This window comes from Myxine glutinosa, chromosome 6 (assembly GCF_964187855.1).
Source record: "Myxine glutinosa chromosome 6, kmMyxGlut1.1, whole genome shotgun sequence".
In the NCBI taxonomy this organism is placed as follows: domain Eukaryota; kingdom Metazoa; phylum Chordata; class Myxini; order Myxiniformes; family Myxinidae; genus Myxine; species Myxine glutinosa.
The window spans coordinates 154487059-154514726 of NC_136266.1; the positions used below are offsets into that span (position 1 = coordinate 154487059).

Below are 27668 nucleotides of genomic sequence, written 5' to 3' on the forward strand. Positions count from 1 at the left end.
ACACAACCACAACACAAAAACAAACGCCACCCACAAGACTCGGTGGCCCACATTCCATCCCCCTCACCGGCCATGTCATCACTCTCACCCGCCCCAAACTCCAAATTACATGTCCCCAATTTAATGAGCAAGTCCTGAAGCCTGGGACAGTACACATCAAGGCCTTACCTCTACCTTGATGTGCAGGTAATTTCCGGTTGGTCAGGTCCAAAAGTGCCATCCACCCTCACAATCCCAAAATTTCTCATTGGACCAATCAAATTTTTCCAAATTTCACTTTTCTCCCCACTATACTGGCAGGTATGTGGATCTGCCTCCAATGGTGAACTGTACTAAACAACTACCTGTGGCTACGACACCTCCGCACCTCTACCGTGCAAGGGTCATCGGGACAAGGTGAGCAGTCGAAACGCCAACATGGCCCATCAGTGTCCATAAGGGTGTGACCCACCATCCATCCTTCAGCCCCTCTGCGAGGAACACGGCTGCACCAGCCCCAGCTGGCCAATGTGGTGAGCACCTGCCACCAACAAACCTCACTCACGCAACCTCGGCCCTGGGGGAGACAGTCGCAGTGCGTGGCATTCCCCTCACATCACCTACGCTGCCCTCGTCCCCCAGTCCACAGAACTGCTGCCCCCAGAGCCCATCCACACTTGACCTCACCAAGGTCCAGTCGACAGCCATGCTCCACCAGGAGACTCACCCAGAAGACAAGGTCCACACACCTCGGACACCCAGAGCACCAGGTGACCCTTAGACTAACCAACTACATCCCCATAATCCCGCGTCCCAAATATCGGCACAGTCGCCCCCGTAACCAGTTGAAAGCTGTCCTGCTAACCTATCAATTTTATCACAGCCTCCAACACTTTGGTCTACACACCTGGATCAATAATGGTGTCACTATGCAGTGCCCACCATAGCATTTCAAAATTCACCGTTAAATTTGCATCTTCACTCAGATTACCCATTCCAAACATTTTTCACATTTCACTAATCTCACCAAAGAAAGATACTTTGCCATACACATGCCAGCCGAGCATGGCCTATATGCTCGGCACGTTACAAATTCCCAATTCAACAATCCCATGGCTCTCTTCCCAAACCGAGCGTCCACAAATCATAACAGAACATCTGTGGAAGGTCACTCTCACACCATCATGTTCCACAGATGTCCTAATGGTTGTCCGGCAGGCTATGTACATCCCTGTGCATGCAGATCGACCCGCGTCCATAGACCAGCACAGCATGGCAGGTCACCACATGGTGGCTGTCCCAGGGTTTCAGGGAGAGGGTGTCAGGCCGCATGCCCGGGTGGTCACCACATCAGGCCCAAGTTGGCCGTCCGCGATGCCCCCACCAAAGCGCGACCCACATCACCTCCCCCTAGTGGTCCTCAATATACGCCATCCCAGGCCTGAGGAACCACCTCGGACCCCCTGGAGGTCTTAACCCCCACCAGGGTCCGGTGACCCTGCCGGCCCGAGCCACCTGCTCGGGTGGCGCCCTGACGGACAAGGCACGCCACACTCCACCAGACCCCCCGTGGGGCCCAGGTCGTACCACGACACCCATGGCTGGACCCCACGTCCAAATCTCACCAGCACAGCCCCCCCAGCTGGCTGGCATCACCAAATTTCCAAAGGGGCAACTTTTCCCCGAGGCCATCCCCAATGACCTCTCCTGGTCCACATTCCGCAGCCCGGGGACCAACTCCCTCCATGGCTGCTCCAAATCACATTCCCATTTTCATTTAATTTTAAATTTCCTTTTAACAATTTGTATCTCCCGCCCCAAACCGCAGCTGCAGGTAACAACTCCTCCCTCAGGTTGTTCTGCCCCTCCCTGCAACTGTTCCAAATTCCCTACGGGGACCAAATTGTCTGAGGCTCGATCTCCCGACTCTCCCAGGTCCAAATCCAGCTCGGAGCCAACACACTCCCCCAACTGGGTATGCAATTTCGGAGCCTCCTGTACCAAATTGTAGTGCATGGTGAGGGTCCCCTCGGTCACCTCAACCACCTCCTCTGACTGACTCACCTCAACCCCCAAGCTCCCTTGGAACTGATCAACCCCTACCTCCATGGGACTGTCCCAGGTCCCTAGCCGCTGTGTCACATCATGTACATCATCCCCATTCCCAATCATTTCTGGCCCCCACAGGCCTCCATCATTGCGCACACCTGGTCCGGTTCCGCCACACAGACCACCAATACCTCTACCCCCTGTTGCTTTGAACCACTGCCCTGGCACACCAAGGATTCCAATCCATCCCCCTGTTGATGTGTTGGGGCATCCACCCAGCCCCGATAACCCTCCAGGCCACCATGTGGGAAACATTTCCCATTTACCTCCAAACATTGTCTCCCCATCTACCTGTGGGCACTCCACATTCACCTATTGACACTCGCCATCCAAATTTCGAAACTCCCCATTCCCTTCCAATTTTAATATAATTGCCATTCCCGGCTCCTGAGCCCGTGTGAATCATTCTTTTGTTCTACCTTCAATTCATTCGTTTGTCCATCAATTTTATTTTCCAATCACTCACTCCGAGCATCCATTTTAGCCATCCATCGTTCATGACGGGCATCCATTCGTTCCTCCATAGCCTTCAAAAAAATTCATCAAGTCCTGGTAAGTTATAGGACCCGTCTCTGCGGCGGGGGAGGTTCCATCTCTGTTCTCGTTCTCCACCCCAACTACCTCCGACCCACTTCCAAGGCTATCCCCATCTTCCACCCTTTCCTCCATATCGCGTACCTCTTCCATCCTTAAAGAAGAGGTAGCTTCCCCGCGTGTATTTTACAACAGGAATAAAATTTAAATTTATCGACGCTCCGTTCACGTCTCGCAAGCCCAAACGACTATACAAATTTAATCGCCTCCGACTATGAAAATTTTGCGTCCAAATTCTCCACTATTGACACCAATTTTACTATAGGGTTCAATCCCACTCCTTGACAACAGTTGTCTGTTGTCAAACAGTTCGTATCCCACTCCTGACTACCAGTTGTCGCGTGAATCCCTCGGTTAACACCGTAGGACCGCGGATGACCGAACGGCTTTACTTGAGGCGACGATCAATGGCGGATTTGACTAACAAGCACAGGAGAAAGAAGGAAGAAGAAGAAGCGGCAAACGCGTTCCTGTAGCCCTGACGGCAGCTCCAATCCTGGAGGAAAGTAACTCAAAACGAAACCCGAATTCAATGTACAAAAATAAAGATTTATTACGGGACCCGATCGATACAATGGAACGCGACGGAAGAAACTAAATCCTACGTTGGGACGTTCCCATACCAGATTTAACAACAGGACAAGGGAGGAATCAACAAAATAAAACGTTCGTTATGTATTTGTGTGAAATGTGGTGCGTCTTAACTGTTTGCAGTGGTGCGTCCGTCGTCCAACGCGGCCCCCTCAGTCCGCCTCGCTCGCGCGCTCTGCCAGGTCCCGAGCGACCCACTCAGCGGCACGCCCCGCTCCAAGCTCCTCGTCGGTCGCACACGAGGTCCCGTTCGCTCACAGCACCGAGCCTCGCTCCAAGCTCCGAGCACCGAGCAGCGCCCCAAGCACCACGAAGATGACTAACCAACAGGGAAGAAGGCGAACGACCACCAGGGAAGAAGAAGCAACAGATCTCCAAGAGCGAAGCACGAAGGGTCCAGCGCGGTGCGGTGGGATAAATGCCCGCGAACCAGACGTTTTGTCACGCACGGTGTGACGTCAGTTCTGGCGCGTTACCAATCAGAGCCTCGATTCTTCGTGGTGTATCCCACCTTCCGACGTCAGTGGCCCTCTTCCTCCAATTAGCGACCCCCTTCTAAATGGACGTTTGGCACCTTCCGCGCTGATTGGCTGAAGGTTCGCGCCTTCCGCACCAACCAATCACACGTTCCCTGGGCGTGGCAATAGCCTGCCTCGATGTTCGTCGCCCATGGTGGGTGGTGGCGTTGTATGCGACTGCTGCCTGCTTGTCTTCCAAAGTCATTGTTGTAAGGGAGGGGAATTATTTAATGTGTGCACTAAGGGACCTATCTAGGTGTCTAAATGAGTGCGTTGCCATAATGGACCCTGGGTTGGCGACAGAGGGGACGACAAACGAAGGAATTTTATCCATAATCCCTGTACTAATTAGCATGCCCCGCCCCCCTCGCGGCAGAGACAGATACGACGTATACCGACATCCGGGCTAAACATAGAACTTATTACAGGTAGATTCCCTATCACGACAGTCGAGTACCTACCTATGCAGATCTATCTGGCTCTAGATATTGAATGAATGAATGAATCATCGTTTTAAAGGCCATTTTCCCCGCTAGAGCGGGCTTAGCCTTGCGGGCCCCATGACAATCATGGTTCCCTGTTTGAGGCGATGTTTTATGGCTGGATGCCCTTCCTGAGTCGCCTCTTACGATGCGCAGGGATACGGTGTCCCTATTCTAAATCGGGGTCCACACCGGGATCATTCATCCCAGCAAGCTGGTACTCAATTTGCCGGCCTCGGAAGGATGACAGGCTGAGTCAACCCCCCTGCCGTTAATTCAGCGATCGACTGGCTCTAGATATTCCTCTACCCAAATTCATAACAATATTATTTAACTATCTTGATAATTTAAAGGACGAGAGACAAATTTGAATTGAGATGCCTGCGATAACTCACTTACTCCCGAGGATAGACATCTCATGAACACTTTAGAAGTTTTATACTTCTACACTGTCCACCAAGTTTCATCTAAATAAGTCCACAACTTTTTGAGAAAGCAGGTTCACAAAGATACAAACAAACAGGCGGACAGACAGGGGTGAAAACATAACCTCCATCCATCTTCGGTGGCATAGGTAGCAACATCACTATTATTATAAAACTAAACAATAGAACATCATTATGAAATGTCTATCATGCTGCACATGGCACAAATTGTTAATCCAGTATTAAATCCAAAATAACACCAAAATTTCCATTTTTGTAAAAAGAAAATACTTTACTGCACAGAAAACATAAATTCGTGAAATTGAGGCTTTGGTTTTATCATATTTGTTTTAAAGATGCAGTCGTGTACAAAAATGTGATATCTATTTTAATCTGACAATTAATATTTTAATCTGACTTTTGTTTACCCTCTGTCATTTATTTACTCCCCTTCCAACTTTTATTTTTATTTTCCAGAGGGAAGACTTTCATCTCTCTCCATACTATTGTGTCAACCACCACTCCAACCACTTCCTGGTGCTCCAAGTACTGCTGCACCAATTTTTTATGGGCAAGGTGCTGAAACCTTGTCTGCAGTCTTGAACCTTGTCTATTCCCAAGCACTGTCTGCAGGACAACTCACCTCACTCGTGCAAGAACTATTTGATTATTTTAAGGTAAGCAATACATTTCTATGTGAGAACAAAGGACCCTTTAGCAACTCAAGGAAGTGAAATGCTGGAAAGAATGCCTTTTCTGTATCTGCATCCATCTTGTCCCTCCCATACGTCCTAATGACACAGGTCGGGCGGCTGAGGGGATAGCATTAAATTCTCATGTACGGTACCTTCAGAAAGTATTCACACCCATTGACTTTTTCGCATTTCGTTGTGTTACAGTCTGACTTTAAAATGGATTAAGTTGAGATTATTTTTTTGTCATGGATCTACAGCAGATTCTCCTCAAGGATTTCCCTTATTTGGCTTCATTAATTGTTCTCTCTATCCGTACAAGTCTCCAAGTCCCTGCCGCTGAAGAGCATCCCCATAGCATGATGCTGCCACCACCATGCTTCTCGGTAGGGATGGTGTTAGAACGGTGATGAGCTATTCTCGATTTCCCCCAGACGTAGCGCTTTGCATTCAGGCCAAACAGTTCAAATTTCTTCTGATCAGACCACAGAATATTTTGCCTCGTGCTCTAAGAGTCTTTCAAGTGCCTTTTTTTGCAAACTCCAGGTGTGCTGTCATGTGCCTAAATTTTTCTCAGGAGTGGCTTCCGTCTGGCCACTCTCCCATACAGCCTAGATTTGTGAAGGGCTGCAGAGACTATTGTCCTTCCAGAAGGTTCTCCCATCTCAGCCAAGGAACTCTGCAGTTCTATCAGAGTGGTCATTGGATTCTTAGTCACCTCCCTGACCAAGGTCCTTCTTGCCCGGTTGCTCAGTTTGGTCGGACGGCCAGCTCGAGGAAGAGTCCAGGTGGTTCCATTTTTTTTTTTCCATTTCCTAATGATGGAGCTCACTGTGTGTGCTCTTGGGGAACTGCTAACACTCTAGAAATTGCTATATACCCTTCCCCATATCTATGCCTTCTCACAATTCTATGCCGAAGTTCTACAGACAGTTCCATATGAATGAATGAATATGAATCCTTGGACCTCGTGGTAGAGTTTATATACCCAGCAGGTCATAAATGGCTGAAACACTGGCAATCCATCAATAGTCCTTAAAAGGTGAATTCCCAAGTCACTTAGGCACAAGGGAGAACCCAATTCAGCGACAGCCATACCACAGATAATGAAGACCGGAACTCCAAATTGGATGGACAATTTGATTGAGGGACAGGAGAGGTTCCACCATAATAATATACGGAAGCTGGCACCATCCAGCATGCTAATCATCTTCTCGTAATGGCGTGTGAATCAAACAAATGTGGTCACACGAGAAGGGCATTGATAATGTCACTGAGATAACAGTAGAAGTGCAATGCTCAACAGGCAGGCACAACGAATGGCAGAGGAAATTCACCGAAGAAGAATACCTCCGAGGGTAGATATAAGACAATCTGATCTCCTCCACGGACCAGCACACAGTGGATTATAGTTGAGCCGTCATGGCAAAGGGCTTGGCGGGTCGAAGAACCATCATAGACTCGCACCAAGAAAACTTGCCTATCTCCTCTTTGCTGATAATACAGGCATTTTAAAGGCCATTTTCCCTGCAAGAGCGGGGCCCTGCGGTCCCCATGACAATCTTCTCCATTTTTCCCTATTTTCTGCATCTCCCCTTGTTAACCCCCTTGCCCGCATTTCTTCTTCGACCATCTTTAGCCAAGTCTTTCTCGGTCTTCCCCGTCCTCTACTTCCTTCCACATTCATTTCCATCACTCTTCTCAACCAGTCACTTTCATCCTTCCTCAACACATGACCAAACCATCTCAAACTGTTTCTCTTCACAGCATCCATCACAGGCTCTATTCCCATCATCTTTCGCAGTTCATCATTTGTCTTCCTCTCTCTCAACGATACTCCACACATCCACCGAACCATTCGCATTTCCACCCTTTCCAGCCTTCGTTGCTGCTCTACGTTCATTACCCATGTCTCGCTCCCATAAATCATAACACTTCTCACACATGCAGCATACACCTTTCCCTTCAGCTTCATCGACACTCGCCTCCTCGTCAGTACGCCACTCAGTTCCCGAAACTTCTTCCATGCACATCTCACTCTAGCAACCGTTGCCGAGTCTGATCCACCTTCTCCATTCAGCATGTCTCCTAGGTAACAAAATGTTTTCACACCTTCCCGCTTCACGCCGTCTCCAAGATCCAACTCAACATTTCCTCCATCTGCAGCTCCCTCTGTGCACACCTTACACTTGAATGTAGCTGCCACACTGGTTAATTAATGACCCTCTCAAACCACTACATTTTTGATGAAACCACTCAGCGCACATTGTACATTGAATTGAGTTCACTCCGACACCCTTCCTGCACAAAGCACATGGCCACTTCCCAGTTCTTTCCACCTCACCACATGCTTTACCACTTGCCATCACCTTTGTTTTTCCGATATTCACCTTCAGACCTTTCGTCTCCATACATTCCTTCCACTTGTTCATCTTCTCCTTCAGTCCATCCATACTTTCTGCCATCAACACCAGATCATCTGCATACAACAACTCCCACGGTAAACCCTCCTTTACGTTCCGAGCCAGCACCTCCATCACAGCTACAAATAGTAGTGGGCTTAGTACCGACCCCTGATGCACTCCCACCTTCACCTCAAACTCACCACTGTTCCCGTCCTTCGTCCTTACAGCTGTGCGTGCTCTTTTGTACATTGCCATCACTACTCTGATCAACCATTCCTCCACTCCTAACTTCCTCAATGCCCATGTCACTACTTCACATGGAACCCTATCGAATGCTTTCTCCAGATCAACAAACCCAGATCCAGATCAGCTGATAATGTTATCAACAAATCGAAAGTACTGTGATGAAAACAATGCATTATGCCAAGGTAAGCCCCAAAGGAGCACAGCCTTTCCCCTCAATCGTCTCCTTTCTCCTTTTCACCTTTTTCCATTGTTCCAAGTTGTTGTTTCTCTCTGTCGTTGTTGTTTTTCACATTCGTTGTTATATCCATAAATTATGTAGGTTTTAGGTGGTGGGGAGTGCGTTCTCCCAGAACTCAAAATCTCTACCTCCTTTTTCGGTAAAGGGTTTGTTTTTTTAGAATCCTCACTGAACCCCTGACAAGCCTCCGCCTGTACCTTGTTTGTAGTGATATTCCCTGGAATGCTTTTTAAGTACTCAGGAAGGGTTTTCTTGATCATCCGTGTTGCTCCGACTATCACTGGTACAATTTCAGCTTTCTTCAATTTCCAAGGCCTCTTGACCTCATTTTTCCGATCCTGGTATTTGAGCATTCTTTGGTTTCTGAAGCATTTAGGCCAAAATCATTGGCAACCGAAACCTCAATCAACAGTTCCATCTTTGCCTTTTTGTGTTGAGCTTGATGTCTCGACACAATGCTCTACCTGCAATGTCTACGCTTGATGGGATCATCTTGTCATGCATGAGCACTATGTTTTCATTTTCAAGGATGGAATTTGGTTTCTGTTTCCATGATTGTTCTGTGACCGGAATGTTGAAATGTTTACCTCCACCACCAAAGATGGATGGAGGTTATGTTTTCAGCCCTGTCTGTTTGTCTGTCCATTTGTCTGTCCATTTGTTTGTCCGTTTGTCTGTGCACAAAATATCTCAAAACGTTGTGGACGGATTCGGAAGAAATTTGGCAGAGATGTAGCGTATGTGACAAGGACGAAATGATTAGATTTTGGTGAAGATCTGGATTCGGATCCGGCTACTAGAATTTTTAAGTGATTCTTTACCATTGGGAGAGAGGGCCAAAAACGATGCATAGCAGGATATCTCAAAAAGTTGTGGATGGATTTGGACGAAACTTGGTGACCGGTTGGATGTCTGACAAGGACGATTCGATTTTGGTGAAGATCTGAATATGGATACGGATATGAGAATTATTTAATTTTTTAAGTGATTCTTCACCATTGAGTGATATGGCCAATCAGGCGGAGGTATGTGCTCTACTGAGTGCCGTTCTAGTTACAGATGTACCAGTGGATTACTCTATAGACTGTGTCATCTCTTTCTGTGTACAACTGTTCTGACATGAGTTTTTTTACATCCTGAAATGAGGTGACTGGTACTTTGTTTCTACTCCATAAAACCTGCATTTGTCCAATTGGCTCAATTCCGCCATTTTCTTAAAGCCATTTGTGTAGTGTCCCTGGTCTTAGGCATTTACGATGACTTGTTCTCCATCCCAATTAATTTGACTTCTTCTTAGCCATTCCAATGAGCCTTCCTTATCAATCCCTGTTCTGTCAAGCTCTTTTTTGAATCTTCCTGCTCTGTCATTCTGCTATTTGTCAGAGTATATCTGCTGATATTTATTTTTGTAGTTTTCCTTTTTCTTCTTTGTGATCATTGGGGCTGTATTTGTTTCTGTTTCGTTTTCTCGTGTCGTAACCTGCACTTGCACCTGTTTTTTGGAAGTTTGTTGCTAAATGGATTATAGATACCTTTTCTGATTTGTTGTTTCCTTGCTCGTGCACAAATCTCATTTGATAGTCTGTTGAGCTTTTCACATACTCCGCTAATCCTACACACACTGTTCTGTGCGGTTGGTTCAGCTCCATCAGACCACCTCCTCCTTCTCGTCTCGGCAAATAAAACCTCGGAATGCATTGGTCTTTATAGAGTAGCTTATGAATAGTTAAAAGTTTCCTTGTTTTGGTGTCTACGTTGTTGATTCCCAATTGTGGCCAGTTTATAATTGCACAGCTAGATTGGAATACCAGTACTGCAAGTTGGTTTATAGTTTTGATTTTGTTCGTTGGTGAGAGTGCTGATTTCAGAATTATTATTATTCTGCGTAGGTACTCTTTGCTATCCTGAGAGCTATGCCGGCGGGGCCTCTGGCCCATTGCAGGTTTAACGAAGCCGGGCAGGTTTCTGGTGAAGGGCCAGACTAAGGACATCAACTGGTCCTCCAGGTTGGGGTTTGGGTGTGGGGCTAAATAATTGTTATTGTAATGCTGCTTGGTGATTCTTACAATCAGGTTGGAGTGGGCCTCATCCTAAAGACTAGGTTCATGAAGGTATTTTAAGATCGCATCTTGCATCAAGGTATGTTGACCAGGTGAAGAATGGAGAGGTGGGAGGGTGTTGATGTTGAAAACATTTTTGTAAGAGTGTCTTTCCTCAAATGATGAAAGGATAACTTTTCTCTTCTGTCTCCAGGGAGGCTTCTTACACGATGAAATTCTTGTTCAAGAAAATGTCATGACTACAGACATCTACTTGCCTGGTGCTGCTCTGATATCAGTTTCTGTACGAGATTCACCAGATGGGTTTGAAAACAGGTGGGCCAACCTCTTCTTTTTTTTCCACTGTAGGTTGAACGCCCAAATAGTCGGCTTCTCCTTGCTCCCTTCAGCGGTTATCATACCTTGATTAACGTTTCTTGATTCCATCCAGAAAGGTCACATCGTGTTACAAAGAAACATTTTATACTGGATCACTGGCTACGTGAAAAAGGAATATAAATAAACCTTTTTCCTACAATTTCATCAGCCTCTCATCATTCTCCCACCTCCCCATATAAGTACATGCACATATATACATATACAGTCGTGGCCAAAATATTGGCACCCTTGCACTTTTTTCAAATAACACAATTTTCTCTAACAAATAAGTTGAAATTGACAAAAGTATTTGGTCTCTACAATTCTTTATTTCACTGTTAATATTACAGAACCTTTGTTTTTAATTCAGAACTTAATATATCCTTTTAAATCAGAAAATAAAAAGAAATGGCATTGACAAAATTATTGACACCCGAGACTTAATATTTGGTAGCAGAGCCTTTGGACAAAATAACTGCAATCAAGCGCTTCCTATAGCCATGAATGAGCTTCCTACAGCTCTCTACTGGCAGTTTGGCCCACTCTTCTTGTGCAAACTGCTCCAGTTCTCCCAAATTTGAAGGGTGCCTTCTCCCAATTGCTGTTTTCAGATCCCCCCACAGGTGTTCAATGGGATTTAAATCTGGACTCATTGTTGGCCACTTCAGAACAGTCCAGTGTTTTGTCTTGAACCATTCCTGGGTGCTTTTTGAAGTGTGTTTGGGGTCATTGTCCTGCTGCAAGACCCATGACCTTCGACGGAGACCCAGCTTTCTGACACTGCATTGAACATTGTGCTCCAAAATGCCTTGGTAATCTCGTGATTTCATGATGCCAAGCACACATTCAAGGTACCCAGTGCGAGAGGCAGCACAGCAACCCCAAAACATCACTGAACCTCCTCCATGTTTGACTTTAGGGAAGGTATTCTTTTCTTTAAAAAAAACCACCTTTAGAGGCCATTTTTCCCCGCAAAGTGGGGGTTGGCCTTTTTCGGGCACCGTGGTTGTTGTTGTTTTTTGGTCCCCTTTTTGAAGCAATGTTTTACGGCCGGATGCCCTTCCTGCCGCCAACCCTGTTTGTCGCCGAGATCGACGTCTTTTCTTTGAAGGCTTCATTTTGTTTTCTGTAAACAGAGATGATGTGCTTTACCTAAAAGCTCTAATTTGGTCTCATCTGTCCACAGGACATTCTCCCAGAAGGATTTTGGCTTGTTCAGGTATGCTTTGGCAAACTTCAGTCAGGCTTTCTTATGTCTCTCTCTCAGCAATGGGGTCCTCCCGGGTCTCCTACCATAGAGTCCCTTTTCATTGAGTTGGCGACGGATGGTGTGAGTTGAAACTGTTGTGCCTTGTCGGCTTGAAGGTCAGCTTGAATCTCTTTGGCAGTTGATCAAGGTGCTTTCTCCACCATTTGAACAATCCTTCGCTGCAATCTACGATCAAGTTTTCTCTTGCGGCCACGTCCAAGGAGGTTGGCCACAGTGCCATGGGCCTTAAACTTCCTGATAACATTGCGTGCGGTGGACACAGGAACATAAAGGTCTCTGGAGATGGACTTGTAGCCTTGTGATTGCCCATGTTTGGCTACAATCTTCTGTCTGACCTCCTCAGACAATTCTCTGATTTTCTTTCTTTTCTCCATGCTCATTGTGGTACACACAGTGACACAAAACAGCAGAATGACTCCTTTTCTCTATTCAAACTGGTTGAATGAGTGATTTTTGTATTGCAGGCACCTACAACTCACCACAGGTGAGTTCAATTCCAAAGTAAAGGTGAATCACCTGCTTGAAATCTAATTATTTCTAACAACTTCTAAAAGGTGCCAATAATATTGTCCGGGCCATTTTAGGATTTCTTTGTGGAATAAGCTAAGATTTTGTGATTTTTTTCAGCTTTTTTTGTTTTGTTCCAATGCAAACCAAAGAAATACTTGTGTGGATACCAAAATATTTTTTAATTTCAACAATTTTCTGGAAGAAATGGTGCGTTATTTGAAAAAAGTGCAAAGGTGCCAATATTTTTAGCCACGACTGTGTGTGTTTATATATATATGAAGCCAGGGATCCTAGTTTCTTTGTTGTGGGGCTGTGGGTGCTTTGCTTTTACCAAGAGGTCCCTGAGTGTCCGATATATAAATATAAATATATTATATGAATATAAATGGTATATGAATATATGCTTGTGTGTTTATGTATGTATGTATCTCTATATTTGTATATGCACATGCACCGAACTGTAACGCGAACGGTAACTGTAAGCTGCGCTTCACTTCCGTTGAACTTGGGGACGGTGAGTGAGCTTCAGCGTGGCTCTTCCTTTTGTATGCATTTTCTACACATATCACACATTTTACACACATATCACAATACATACTTGTCTGATATACATGCCTGTTGTTTCTGTAGACTAAGAAGAGGACCTTTGTTGGTCGAAAGCTTGTCGAAAATTAAAGATCGACGTCCTGAAGCTACGTCCGCGTCTGATTTAATCTCCCGATTATGTATTTAATGCAAATGAGACGCCCTGTTCGTACTGTGGAGTTTCTCCTATTTCTCACAGTTATATATATTCACAATCACAATCGGGTATATAAGGGTTGTTGCATTCTGTATTAGTGGAAAACAACTGCTGCATGTCTACAAGAGTTATTGCCGCATCCTCTGGAGATGGTCCGGCAACTTGACAATGCTGTTTGTCATGGAGTGGTGGCTTTACGAAATTCTGGCATGAAACAGCGTGCTATTGCTCAGCAGTATTGCATCACTCAAGGTCAGGTGTCAAAGATCCTGAAACGAAATGCTCAGAGGGGTGTCCCTACTCCAATACTGAGGCCAGGACGTCCATGCAGAACCACAAGGAGAGATGATCGCCAGCTGCACCGGTTAGTCTGCAATGGCCGTACCAAGTCAGCTAATCGGCTTAGGGCTGAGTGGCAGCAACTGACAAATGTGCCTGTATCCAGAAGGCTAGTCAACCAACGACTGGTTCAAGCAGGCTATCGTGCCAGGCGTCCCCTGAGAAAGCCACGCCTGACCAGACAACACAGCCAGCGCCGATTGCAGTGGGCCAGAGAGCACCGTCAATGGCAGCCAGGACACTGGAATCATGTGACCTTCAGTGACGAGTCTAAATTTCTGGTCTATCGTCAAGATGGCCGCGTCCGAGTGCGCAGACAAGTGCATGAAGCCCACTACGAAGATTGTATAGTGCCAAGAGTCCAAGCTGGAGATGGTGGGGTGACCGTTTGGGCTGCTTTTCATGCAGGGGGCAAAACTGGCCTGGTTGTTCTGAATGGAAACCTGAACCAGTTCAAGTACAGGGTCATTCTGGAAGAAACATTGCTTCCATTTGTCGTGCAGCCTTTCGAGGAAACTTTGTCTTCCAAGATGACAATGCACGGCCTCATCGTGCTCGCATGATCCAACACTTTCTTGCTGACCGTGGTATAGAGCATATGGAGTGGCCTGCCATGTCCCCGGATATGAATCCGATAGAGAACTTGTAGGCAGAATTAACACGTCAAATCGACAACTTGGACCAGCAGCCTGCCTCTGTGCATGAATTGCAGCAGACTATTGTCACTGCATGGCAAGCGATTCCTGTCCAAACCTTGGCAAATCTCGTGAACAGCATGCCTCGACGTGTACGTGCTCTCCTGAATGCTCGTGGGGGTTACACGAAGTACTGAACTGTAATTTTACTGTCCGTAATCCCAGTCATAATTTAGCTTTTGTTTTTGTTGAATTTTTTTTGGCTAATGTGTAAAATAAAGAGATACTTCTGGAAAACGTACAGAAGTTTAACACAGTACTGCCCGTGAATTGAGTTCGATATCAGTTTACATCACTTTCAAGGATCAATTTATTTGCTTCGAAATGTCAAATGTGGTTTTTGTTTCTTTTAAAGGTCACATGAACAAAATCTAGAATAATTTCAATATAATTCCAATGAACTTTTGGTTCTAAGTCATCTTGAAAAGTAAGTTCACCCCCACGAAAAAAAAATTCCATATTAAATGCCAAGTCTGTATATATATATATATATATATATATATATATATATATATATATATATATATATATATATATATATATATATATATATATATATGTGTGTATGTTTCTCTCTCTCTCTCTCTCGCTCTCTCGCTCTCTCGCTCTCTCTCTCTCTCCCTATCTCTCTCTCTCTCTCTCTCTCTCTCTCTCTCTCTCTCTCTCTCTCTCTCTCTCTCTCTCGCTCTCTCGCTCTCTCGCTCTCTTTCTCTCTTTTCCCTTAGTTATTTCTTAGAGTATCTCTCCTTTCCCCTTAGTTCTTCAGTCTACAAAGCATCCTGGGCTCGTGTTTCAAGCTACAGTGGAGGATTCAGATTGAGTCGAACTGGCTCTCTCTCCCCATGCTCTTCTATTTCTTTCCCTCGATATTTATCATCTGCTTTTCAATCACTCTCGCCAAATGAAGCTCCCTGCTACCTGGGATCACATTATTCACAAGCTCTACTCCCTGGCGACAGAGTCAGAGTTTGCTATGGTGAGAAGTGTTTACTTATTCGTTGCGTTCATTTAAGTTTTTCTAATCTGTTTTAATTAATTCTGTGAAATGCTTAGCGAAAATTGAAACAGTGGATGTTGGATATCAAGAAACAAAAAACATGACTGCTTTTCTTTGTCTTTCACAAATGTTTTTGGAGGCCCATGGAATTTGAAAGAATTATCCAGATCTTTGTCTCTTCCGCCCCCCCCCCCCCCCCCTCCTTTACCTCCCCAATCCCCTCTTTCATTAGGAGCCGATCCATCTCCTGGAGTTGTTCTCTTCTTTCATGCCATACCACCTACTCTGCCTTTGGTGCTCACCTTCACTGAAAATCTTCTTCAAAGGGAAGAATCTACAGTCCCCATTAACATCCTGCTTCTATTAGCAGAGGAAATTGGTAAGACCAAACTCATAATTGTTAATTGTAGTGTGGGTGTGAGAGAGAGGAGTGGGGAAGAGAAAGGGGGTTAGGGAGACGGATAAGGGTAACAGGGGGGAGGTGGGCTTGCAAAGAGAATGATATGTTACGTTTGATGACCATGCATATGCACGCACATACACAAAATAAATCTCCCTTATGAGCGTTTGTGAGTGAACCATTGCAACTGAGGCACCGTGGCCACTTAGGTCTTATTTCTTGCTTAGTAAAAGGAGTGAAGACCCACTGAAGATAGGGCCACAGATGCAACATGTAGTACAAAGCTCTGTGGGTGAAGAGAGCGAAGCACTCCTGAAGAGTAAAGATAGGGCCACAAACGCACATGTGGTATAAAGCTCCATGGGTGAAGAGAGCGAAGCACTGCTAAAGAATGAAGATAGGGCCATAAATGCACAAGTGCTACCAAGCTCGGCGGGTGAAAAGAGCGAAGATCTGCTGAAGATAGGGCTGTGAATGCTACACATGCTACTAAACTCTGCATGTGAAGAGAGTGGAGCACAGCAGAAGGAAGGGCTGCGAACATGGTTTAACACCAATGAACTTTAATTTAACTCCAGTGAACTTTAGTTTACCTCCAGTGAAGCTAACGTCTATGAGTCCTTTCCACGATGTAGTCAGGTTCATTATGTTCAGATTTATAATTTCGTTCTTTTTTTGTGGAGATTAGCAAACCTATACATTTTTGGAAAGCTTATAGCACCAGGAATCCGAAAAACCATGTTTCCATTTGCGCAAATTTTTCTTTGGCGGCCATATTGGATTTTCAAAATGGCCACCATCGGAAACCTATTTTTCGCGATATCTCAACATCCGAACCACCTAGAGTGCTGATTCCAACACCTATACCCACATTTTTGGGGATGAGGAATCACATGAAGCCATCTAAAATAATCTACTCATTTCATTTCATTTCATAATTCATGTACATGAAAATAATCATTTCAACATGTTCAGTTCATGTACATGGAAAGTCATTATATCAGACCTAATAGTTCATTTAAAATAAACCTCATGAAGCTCACAATTACTTACCTGTTGTCGTTTTATATATTTGCAGGTCTTGAGAGAAGATGAGTGAAGTTACGACTCAGCCCACACAGTGGCAGCACTGCATAATTTGTCAAACCGCTTCAGCAAAATATGGAACGCTTGTCCAGCAGCCCAAACCGGACTCGTTTGAACACTTGCTACAAACCCTTAATGATAGAGCAGCCTACCATGATGGAAAATATGTTAAAATTCACAGTCGCTTAAAGGATGAAACAAGTGAAAGTCTGCAATTCAATAATGCAGTTTGGCATCGTATCTGTTATTCAAATGCAACCAACAAAGAGAAGGTACAACGTGCCAAAGACCGCCATCAATATCACATTTCAGCCGGCTCCTACACAGAGAAAAAACGTGGACAAAAGCGAAAAAGCACAGAACTGGACGAACCATCAACTTCCACCACCAGTCCGTTTACACGTTCTGCAACAGCTCCATTCATTAAGGAACATTGCTTTTTCTGCCAGGAAGATAACGAGCAAAAATTGTACACATTGAGAACAGAAAACGGTGGGAAAGCATTACACGATGCTGTGGAGCTGTCTGGAAATCTCACCCTGCAAACTAGGTTAAACACATCCATCTCACCCACTGATGCACATGCAATCGATGTTCAATACCACAAGTCATGTTGGACAACAAATGTATTCCATGTGTTACGTACCAAGGATAACAAGGGAACAACAGAGAGAGGTCATCCGTTTCAAACATCATGTTTGATTGAGTTGATTAGCCTTGTCGACTGTCAAACTCAGAATAAACAATACTTATCCATGGCACATATTGAAACAACATACATCAACTTGCTTGGTGGCACAGATGCATTGGCGCACCACTTCCCTGCATATAGTAGACACTGGCTCAAGGAGAGAATTCTTCTAGAACTACCACACGTAACGTCTGTTAGGCAAAAGGACAGGAGAAAACCTTCTGTTCTTTACTCCCCAGATGCATGCGAATCCGATATGGTTCAGTCTGCCATGATAGAAAGTGAAGTAGACGATCTGAATATTATCTATAAAGCAGCAAAGGCATTGCGCAGAATTATCAAGAACTTCCACCAACAGGAAAACACATCCGATGCTATACAGGTCACTAGCAGCACAGATGATGTTCCAGCAGCACTCCACGCAATGATCAGATGGGTTATGGTGGGGCCAACAGAAACACTAGAAACTGAAAAACGAACCACTCACGTTAACAGAGAAGTACTCACTGTTAGTCAGATGCTATTGGGTGGATTCAAATCTGACAAGCAAGTGAACTATAGGCCCAAAACTGATTCTGCGACCTTCCGATCAACCAAATCACAAGAAACTCCACAGTCTCTAGGATTAGCCTTGGCAGTTCACCATGACACAAGAAACAAGAAACTCCTGGAAAGTCTCTGCTCTCAAGGTTACTGTGTCTCGTACAGTCGTGTTATGCACCTCGAAACAGCCCTAGCAAATGCCATTGTGGAAAACACCCTGAAGTTCCAAGGACTTTATGTTCCTCCATTTTTGAAGAAGGGAACTTTTGTGTTTTTTGCAGCTGATAACACAGACTTTGCTGAAGACAGCGTGGATGGCAAAGGGACAACCCATGGAACAATCATTGCTGTTTATCAAAAACGTGACACTCAAGGAGAAACATTGGCGCCACAACTGAGCATAGCTGACACTACCAGTTTGTCAGTGACCCCGTACCAGGTTCCTATGCTTCATTGTGACAAGCCGGTGCCGAAAACCATAAAGAGAACAGACACATTCCACATCAGCAAGGATGGTATATCACCAGCGTATCACCTTACACATCTAGGATGGTTGGTTGCTTCTATGATCACCAGAATGCAGAAATCAAACAGCACATATATACCTGGTTGGGCAGGATACCACTCATTGCTGTCGGGTAGTCACAGTTTGACACAAGTCGGAGTCTTACCCCTTCTACCTGAAGTAGCACACGAGTGGTCGACTCTTCTGACCGTCATCTCTCAGACAACTCAGCTAAAGAACTTAGTTGTTGGTACAAGCCACCCTACAGTCATTTCCTGGGATATGGCCCTCTATGAAAAGGTGATAAGGCTGCTGGATGCAAGGCCAGACCTGAAAGGTACCGTTGTACCTCGGCTTGGCGAGCTGCATGTGGTCATGGCTGCTTTGAGAGCCCTGGGTACTTCCATTGAGAACTCAGGTATTGATGACGCGTGGATAGAGGCCGACCTCTACGGACCTTCAACAACAAGGCAGATCCTGAGATGTTCGCATTACAAACGCACTCTCCGTGCTCATATTTATTCATATATAGCACTTTATGAAATGGCGCTGGACCTGTTCTTCAAAGATTATCCACAGTTGAAAGCCGTTTGCTCAGATATGTCAGAAGAAATAGACGAGGCATGTTCAGAAAAGGACAAGTTCACCAAAGCCACAAGTGTGAAAGAAGCCAACACAAAACTGTTGAATGTCATCACTACAGCTGATGTTGTGAACATATTCAAGACTTGGGAAACAGAACAATCCAAAAAAGCCATGTTCAAGTCCTTGATGAATTACCTGCATCGAGTGGAGACAATTCTGTTCTTTGTGGAAGCTTCTCGGGACGCAGATCTCAAACTCCACCTCGAATCTGGTGAGGCACTCAGCAAGCTATTTTTCTCCATGGATCGTATCAAATACAAACGTCTTTGGCCGCGATACATAGCAGATATGTATGACCTGAGGAAGACGCATCCGGCCACATACAGGGAACTCGAGAATGGAAATATCTCAGTAACGAAATCTAGCATCCCCTTTGTATCAATCGGTGCAGACCACGCTTGTGAACAGGAAAACAGAGCAATGAAGGTTCATTCTGGACTTCCAGGCATCTCCAATAATGCCAATGCAAGGCAGAGATTCTTTATGGCCTCTCCAGAATTGTCACGGCTGACCAGAGAATTCAAAGATCAGTTCGACACCAAAACAGACAAAGTGACAGAACACCACGAACTTAGTCCGAGGGCAGTGAATCTGAACAATACAGCGGTTGAAAAGATCAAGGCTGCTATCATGAGTCATGGCAATCCATTTACCACAGAAGGAAATAGCATATACAACTTGATCACACATGCCTATGTCCCAGAGGAGCACACGTCACAAATCCTGAATATCGACAACATTGGTCAACACTTGTACGAAGAGTATGTTGACGAAAGAATCAACGGAACAGTCAGCTTATTTGCACCCGTGAAAAAAGAAAACAACACGATGTACTTGTCTGGTGTGAAGAAGACCAAGATCATGCTCAGGGACAAGTCAGTCGACTTGAAGGAAACAAAAGACTTGTATGGAAGGCTGATGATATTGACAAAATCAAGCCGTGATGTTGACCAGAAAGACGCAATAGGCAACTACGAATTCACCCTTACACCTCGCGCCTTGTTCGCACCAAACGGTGACCTGCTTCCTTGCCTTGACAAGTCAAAGTTAATCCATCTCCTTGTGAAACATGGAGACTTAGCTCCGGGTGACTTAGCTCCGACCTCAAGTCCTCAAGCTCAAGTCCATAACTCTGCAGCTATGAAAATAGCAGTAGTCGACGCCATGGTTCTTGTACAGAAATTGTCGACAAAACCAGCTGCAACAGTAACCGTTGAAGATCTCAGTGTCAGCTTTAATACCAGATTGATGTCACTGACAAGACATTTTGACGAAGTTATCCTCGTGTTTGATACTTACAAGGCCGATTCGTTGAAGCAAAGCACAAGACAAAAAAGACGAGGGGGGCACAATCCAGTCCAGTACCAAGTGAAGGACAATACCAAGATCCAACGCATCACCATGAAGCGGTTCTTGTCACACGATCAGACAAAGTCAGATTTGGCAGAATATCTGGCTGAGAAAACGTTGGAGTACAACAGAGATGCCTCCAAGCTGATAATTATATGTGCAGCAGGAAAGGCCAAGAGTAACAAAGGCGTGCATTTTGAAGACAATAATCATGAGGAGGCAGACACTCTGATGATTCACCAAGCAGTGCTGGCAACTCGCCGCAATCCCAACGCAGAACAGCTTACCTTCTTCTCTCCTGATACGGATGTCCTGGTCTTGGTCATAGCTAACTATGATGTTCTGCTCAAAAACACTGCTGTCTCCCTTGTGTCGGGCCTTGTGCAAGTACAACCAATCTGGAACAATCTTGGCGTCGAAAAGGCCAAGGCATTGCCAGCATTCCACACATTCACAGGAGCAGACAATACTGGACGGTTTTCGCGAATAGGCAAAACAACATGGTTTGAAGCTTTCGTCAGAGCCGATAGTGACGTGATACAGGCCATGAGAATGCTCGGTGATGCTGCAGATGTGACCGCAGATCAGATGTCCAACTTGGCAAGATTTGTATGTGCAGTGTACGTACCAAAGGGAATATGTATCAACAGCATTCCGGAGTTGCGCTGGTACCTCTTCTGTAAACACATGACTGAAAGTCACAAGTTACCTCCAACGCTAGGGGCTCTAAATCAGCATGTTGATCGTGTACATCTTCAGGCAAGGGTATGGGCTCAGGCTACTATCGCACATCAAGTGTTCCTGGATCCACAGCAACATGGCTACTTCAAGGACAACGATGGGGAATTGAAACCACTAATGACAGATGTACCACCAGCACTGAAAGCAATACTTGAGATGGTCAGATGTCAGTGCAAAGGAGACTGCTCATCGAGACGGTGTTCGTGCCGTGCCAATGACTTGGCATGCACAGACTTGTGTTTGTGCAGCTCCGAATGTGAAAACGACGATGACTGTCAACCTGTTCTCTGCTCTGACAACAGTGATGAGGACATTTGAAAACCTATGAGGACAAAATGTTGATGAATGTTGACAAAGATAAAATTTCATCTATGGGAAATATTCTATGTTCAAATAAAAGTAATTATTACATGTATAATTATGGATTGTATAGCCTCATCTCTATATACTTACCTCTTGAATACATAAATCACCTGTTTAGGATATATGAGGGATGTGGTTTCATAATTATGATCCGTGTGCCACAATGTAGCGAAACATCACTCAATGTGGTATACATATTCAGAAAAAAACATGTTTCCTGAAAGTGGCCATCTTGAAAATCCGCTGTAGGCTGCCACCTGGTATCCCACGGTAGGTGTACATCATTTTAGATGGTTCCATGTGATTCCTCATCCCCAAAAATGTAGGTATAGGTGTTGGAATCAGTACTCTAGGTGTTTCGGCTGTTGAGATATCGTGAAAAAACTGGTTTCCGATGGCGGCCATCTTGAAAATCCGCTGTAGGCTGCCACCTGGTATCCCAGGGTAGGTGTAGATTATTTTAGATGGCTTCATGTGATTCCTCATCCCCAAAAATGTGGGTATAGGTGTTGGAATCAGCACTCTAGGTGGTTCGGATGTTGAGATATCGCGAAAAATAGGTTTCCGATGGTGGCCATTTTGAAAATCCAATATGGCCGCCAAAGAAAAATTTGCGCAAATGGAAACATGGTTTTTCGGATTCCTGGTGCTATCAGCTTTCCAAAAATGTATAGTTTTGCTAATCTCCACAAAAAAAGAACGAAATTACATAACAAACCTGACTAATGGTGTAAAATCGTAAGCCACCAGGTAGGAAGGCGTCGTCACACTCTCGATAAAGGCTTCCTCTCCAATTTCAGTAAGGGTGGGTGGGTGTCATCAAGTCCGGTAGTCGAGTGTGGGACGAGTTGATTGGTCACAACCAGATTTTAAAAAACCACGCATACACTACTGCCATTGGTTGGACAAATAAATGGAACAACGTTCGTCATCGTCGTTATGGGTTGAGCCATCGATTTGACGAATCTGAGGGTTCTCTGCCACCAAATTACCGTTATCTCTCCTTCCTTCCTTAGCCTGGTGTTGGCTTAGCGGTTAGGGTGCCGGCTTGGGATCCTAGGATCCTGGGTCGAATCCCGGTCGATCGCTGAATTAACGCCAGGGGGGTTGACTCAGCCTGTCATCCTTCCGAGGTCGGCAAATTGAGTACCAGCTTGCTGGGATGAATGATCCCGGTGTGTACCCCGGTTTAGAATAGGTACACCTTATCCCTGTGCATTGTAAGAGGCGATTAAGGGTTGGTGTCAGGAAGGGCATCCGGCCATAAAAATATTGCCTCAAACAGGGAACCATGAGGTCATAGGGCCCGCAAGGCTATCCCCTGCTCTAGCGGGAAAAATGGCCTTGAAACGATCAGTCATTCATTCATTCGTTCTCCTTCCTTCTCCTCTTCCCCTCCTCCTTGATGCGTGTCTGCTCAAACTCCTTCACACAATCGGTGTAGTAACTGCGCCATCTCCCACGATCAAGGGAAATTTTCTCTCATCTGGTCATGCTGATCTTGCACCGTTTGAAGTTAGCTTTGAGCGAATCTTTGTGTCATTTTTTGGGGGGCGCCAATTGATCTTTTTCCTTCTGAAAGCTCAACATAGTACAACGCTTTCGGCAGACGATGGTCCTCCACCCTCACTAAGTGCTCTGCCCAGCGCTGTTGAGTTCGGATCAGGCAGGATTCAATTCCATCCAAATCGCATTGGGATGACAGGACTTCTGTTTTGGGGAATCCCGGACCATGTTTTTGGAATGTTTTTGGTGGCCCATGGAATCATACCTCCAGTGAAGACATCAAGAACGCCAGGGCAGTTGACTCAGCTGTTCAAAATTTTCTGCAGGCACTTCATGTGGAAGCTGTTCAAATTCTGCACATTACGACAATAGAGTGTCCAGGTTTCACAGCCGTATAGTAAGGTGGACATTACGACTGAATGATAGACGCTAATCTTTGTGGCTAGTGACACGTCGTGGGATGAGCCGGCCAAACGCGGCACTCGCTTTACTGGTGCGTGATGTAATTTTGGCACCAATGGTACCGTCGTTACTCATGACGCTGCCCAAGTACCTGAACTTCTCTGCAACTTTCAATGGCAGCCCGTTGACTGTGACCTGGGGTTCCACGTATGGTGAATCTGTTTTCGGCTGGAACAATACTTCAATCTTCTTGATGCTGACAGTCAAGCGGTATTGGTCGGCAGATTGTATGAAGGCATCTGTCAGGCTTTGTGCATCTTCCTCCATATGGGCAACAAGGGCACAGCCGTCATTGCACAACAGCTCTTTTATGGCCATCATTCGGACTTTGGTCTTGGCTTTTAGTAGATGGCTGAGGTTAAAAGTGCTGCCATCGGTGCGAAAGTGGATGGTGACTCCCTTGAGACCTGAGTCCACTAGTGCGCCGGTGATCATTGCAGCGATCACAATGCCGAAGAGAGTTGGTGCTAGGACGCAGCCTTGTTTAGTGCCGTTTATGATGTTGAAAGGCTCAGATTCACCGTCATTGCCTCCGACTTTCGCCTTCTTACCTACGTGAAACGATCAAATTATATTAACCAGCTTCTCTGGGAAACCGATACCTCACAATAGTTTCCACAGGCCAAGACAGCTGACCGAGTCAAATGCTTTCATCAGATCTACAAAAACAATGTGCATGTCCTTGTGTTGCTTGAGACACTTTTCCTGTATTCGTCGCTCTGCATAAAACATGTCAGCTGTTCCACGGTTCAGTGCACGGACTGTTCAAGAGGAAAAGTACTCACGACTAACCACCGTTGAAAAGTATACAACAAAATATTTTACTCACTTCTTATCTTTAAGTGGCAGGTGCATACAAAACCTCAAGACATTCCTCTTTGAAACTCCCATTTTTGAGCTCTTTCAACCAGTAGAACCAACAACAATAAAAGGCCTTTTTTCTGTTGTGGTATTTTTTTTACCACAGGCTAGTAATGTAATAATTCGCCAGGATGAGGTGCCCCCTCCATGTCCTCCCAATTTGTACATACATCTCGTCAATATTTAATACACGGACTGCAATTTAGGAGGCTTGGGATTGTGTTAAGTTTTAATAAATTACGGAAGATGCTCTCGCATTGTGGTATTAATTTGTGAACTGTGAATTATTATTTATTTTTTTTGTATACAGGATCGAGGCTCCTGTAAGAGCTAACATTAATCACAAAAAAAATGGACACACAAAACATACAATAAAGGGAGCGGGAGACAAGATGGGGAGAGAGAGGGAAGCACACAAGTACAACAGCAGAGAACAGGGACATCGGCAGATCTGTGGGAGGGAGAGGGCTTGGGGGGAGGAGGCATGGAAAGGGGAGGGGAGGGGGTTGGGAGAGGTATAAAACACATGGGCACTGCTAGGACTTCTAGGAAAGAAGTCGGTATTTCAAAAAATTGGATCTGGGGTGAATTAACGGGGGTAGAAAAAATCAAGGTTTTGGATTGGGGAAGATAAGAGATGATGGTGAACAGCTGTTTTAAAGACCTGGAGGGAGGAGTGGGAATGAAGAGAGTAATGGAGCTTGTTCCAGAGGTGAGAGAAAAGAGGAATGAAAGAGTGAAGGTGGGCAGAGAGTCTTGATTTTGGCAATTTCACAAGAAGAGGGTTGCTGGCAGATCTTGTGTGACCTGTAGGAATATTTGGGGGATAGACCTGGGGGAGCAAGGCCGGAGAGGAGTCGGTAGAAGACAGAAAGACCACCTGCCTGCCTGCGGTGAGTGAGTGAAAGGCCCTCACAATCAGCTTCATCGCGGGAGATTCCAATGATTCTGAAAGCTTTGGTTTCAACAGCGTGAAGACGAGCTAGGTGTGAGGCAGGAGCACCGGCCCAGAGGGGGGAACAGTATTAACCAAAGGGGAGACAAATAAAACAAAACCCCTTCAGCTAGCACTTAGCTTGGCCACAATTAATTATTTTAGGAGCTTGGCGGCTGTTGAAGCTGGTGTAGCCACTCACGTGGGAAGCGCTCCAAAATGGTGACGTCGAACGCCACACGTCGAAGGCATTACAAGCATGAGGCGAGCAGACTGGACGGCCTCCTTTCTCCTCCACTGTCTGGGGAAGCACATGCGGCCGTCAGCTTCCTTGTGAGTCAACAATAAGCGAAGCTCCTTTGCAATAGTCACAGCAGAAACCCTCTCCTCACAGCCCGCACAAAAATATGGCCAAGCCTTCTTGTTGTGGCCTGCCAGCTCTTCCTCTACCTCCCCCCCCCAACCCCCCCAATCACCCCACTCTGGGGGCGTGGCCTTTTTTCCTTATAGGCCCATTGGGGGGCGGGGCTTGCCCCGACCGGTTCTGCTTGGGTTCTTGCCAGCGTGGTAAATGTTGTTTAAAGGAGGTTTTCATGGCCGGCCTTGTCAGCAAAACGTCAAATAAAAATTACAGAGGGAAAATCACGTACTGGGGAAAATTGGCCTTAATTCCTTTAGCTAATTAGCACTGCTTCACCCCTCATGTGAAGACACATAAACAATCTTAAGCTACAGCTTCCCGAACTGTACATTGAGATTTCTCCTATGCGTCACACAGCCCATGCTATAATTATACAGTGCTACCTTCCCTACGGTATCCTTTCACCTACCCCTATAAATGTAACACAGCCCCCCACCTCCTCCTAACGCCCCCATCAGAACCACAGCTCCTGCAAGGTTCAATGCAGGTGTTACTGTTCCAGCCTTATCACTTACCGACTCACACCTAATTAGCTTATGAAATAAATTAGGAGGGGCTGTGGGAAGCGAGCTGTAGTAGCCATCTTACCTGTTCTCCTTAACGTTCTACCTACCCTCTTAAACACAACAATTCATTCTACCCCTTAAACACAACAATTCATTCTACCCCTTAAACACTAACCCTACCCCCATAAACATAACAATATTATTATTGTTAAATAATTGATTGAAATGACTTCCCTATTTCCAACATTGCCAGGAACGTGTGTACCACACCCTCAAAAGCCACTTAGGAATGCATCTTGTCATTTAGGTTGTGTATTGCTGTGTATGCACTCTAAACAAGTAGTATGTCAAACAACAGGTATCTAGCATATCATATTCTCACACCTCCTATCTTGATCTATTTTGTTCTTCTTTTTCAGGCAATGTCCTGTGGATATCAGACCTCCCTCCGAGCATCAAGGAAATAATTTTCCATCTTATGGCAGAAATTATTCGTCGTTCCTTCCCATCTCTGGCATGTACAATGCCATCACCACTCCCCAACTCTCTCTGTCGTCTTCTTGCCTCTCTTCGCAATGAACTTGGAAACTTTTCTGATGTATCACTCTGTTTTCCTGTTTATGCACGAGCACTTTTCGAGGTCTGTGAAGCATCCATTGTGGCTGAAGCCTTATTCAGCTTCACTGCCTCATGCTCTCCTCTCTCCATCTCCTCTCATCCCACCAGCTCTCGATTTCCCAGCCTATGTGTCTCTGGCTCTCACCTTATCAGCTGCACACCTCCATACAATCCAAGCTCCTGCTCTCCATCTCCTTCTCTTCCTAGCTTTGCATCTTCTCACTTCCGTTGCCGTAATCCTCAGCCAAAGACCGACCGCCACACTTCACCCCCCCTCACACCACCAACATCTTCAACCTCTACGTCTTTGTCAGCCTCCTCATCGACATCTTCTGGTGCTTCTTCATCAGAACTGACATCCAAATTTCCAGCATGGCTGTCTCAGGCTGCAACCTTGGTCGACTTTTTCCGTTCCCTGTCAGAGGGACTGGAATCCTGTCGACAACACGACTTAGAAATGTATTCAAAAGCCTGGAAGGAAACGTGTAACGTATCATTCCATGCACGCCTTCTAATTGTGAGACTACCACCTTGCTGTGCTTCACCTGAAGATCTTGCGCAGGTGCTAGAAAGAGCATGTGAAGGACATGGAGGCCTGGCTGCTCCTGTCTGGATGTCAGAAGTGAGAAGTAATTATGTTTAGATATTGCAATCTCTTTACTGCAAAGTTTTTATGATGAAGCTCATCATTACCTTGTTTCCATGCACCACTCAACCAGGTTTGAAAAACAATGTTGCCACAGACACTGCATTTCCATCGAATTTTGCCATTCTGGTTTTAACTCTC

At 45.5% G+C, this 27668-nt stretch overlaps 1 protein-coding gene across 1 annotated transcript in view; it reads left to right on the forward strand.

Moving 5' to 3' along the window:
- LOC137428902 (putative E3 ubiquitin-protein ligase HECTD4) overlaps positions 1-27668 on the forward strand; it is a 139413-nt gene that overhangs the window by 41048 nt on the left and 70697 nt on the right. The window contains exons 11-15 of the mRNA XM_068118762.2: positions 5176-5375; positions 10533-10654; positions 15011-15228; positions 15482-15628; positions 26683-27503. Of these exons, the coding sequence (XP_067974863.2) occupies positions 5176-5375; positions 10533-10654; positions 15011-15228; positions 15482-15628; positions 26683-27503 (1508 nt within the window). The remainder of the gene's footprint in view (positions 1-5175; positions 5376-10532; positions 10655-15010; positions 15229-15481; positions 15629-26682; positions 27504-27668) is intronic.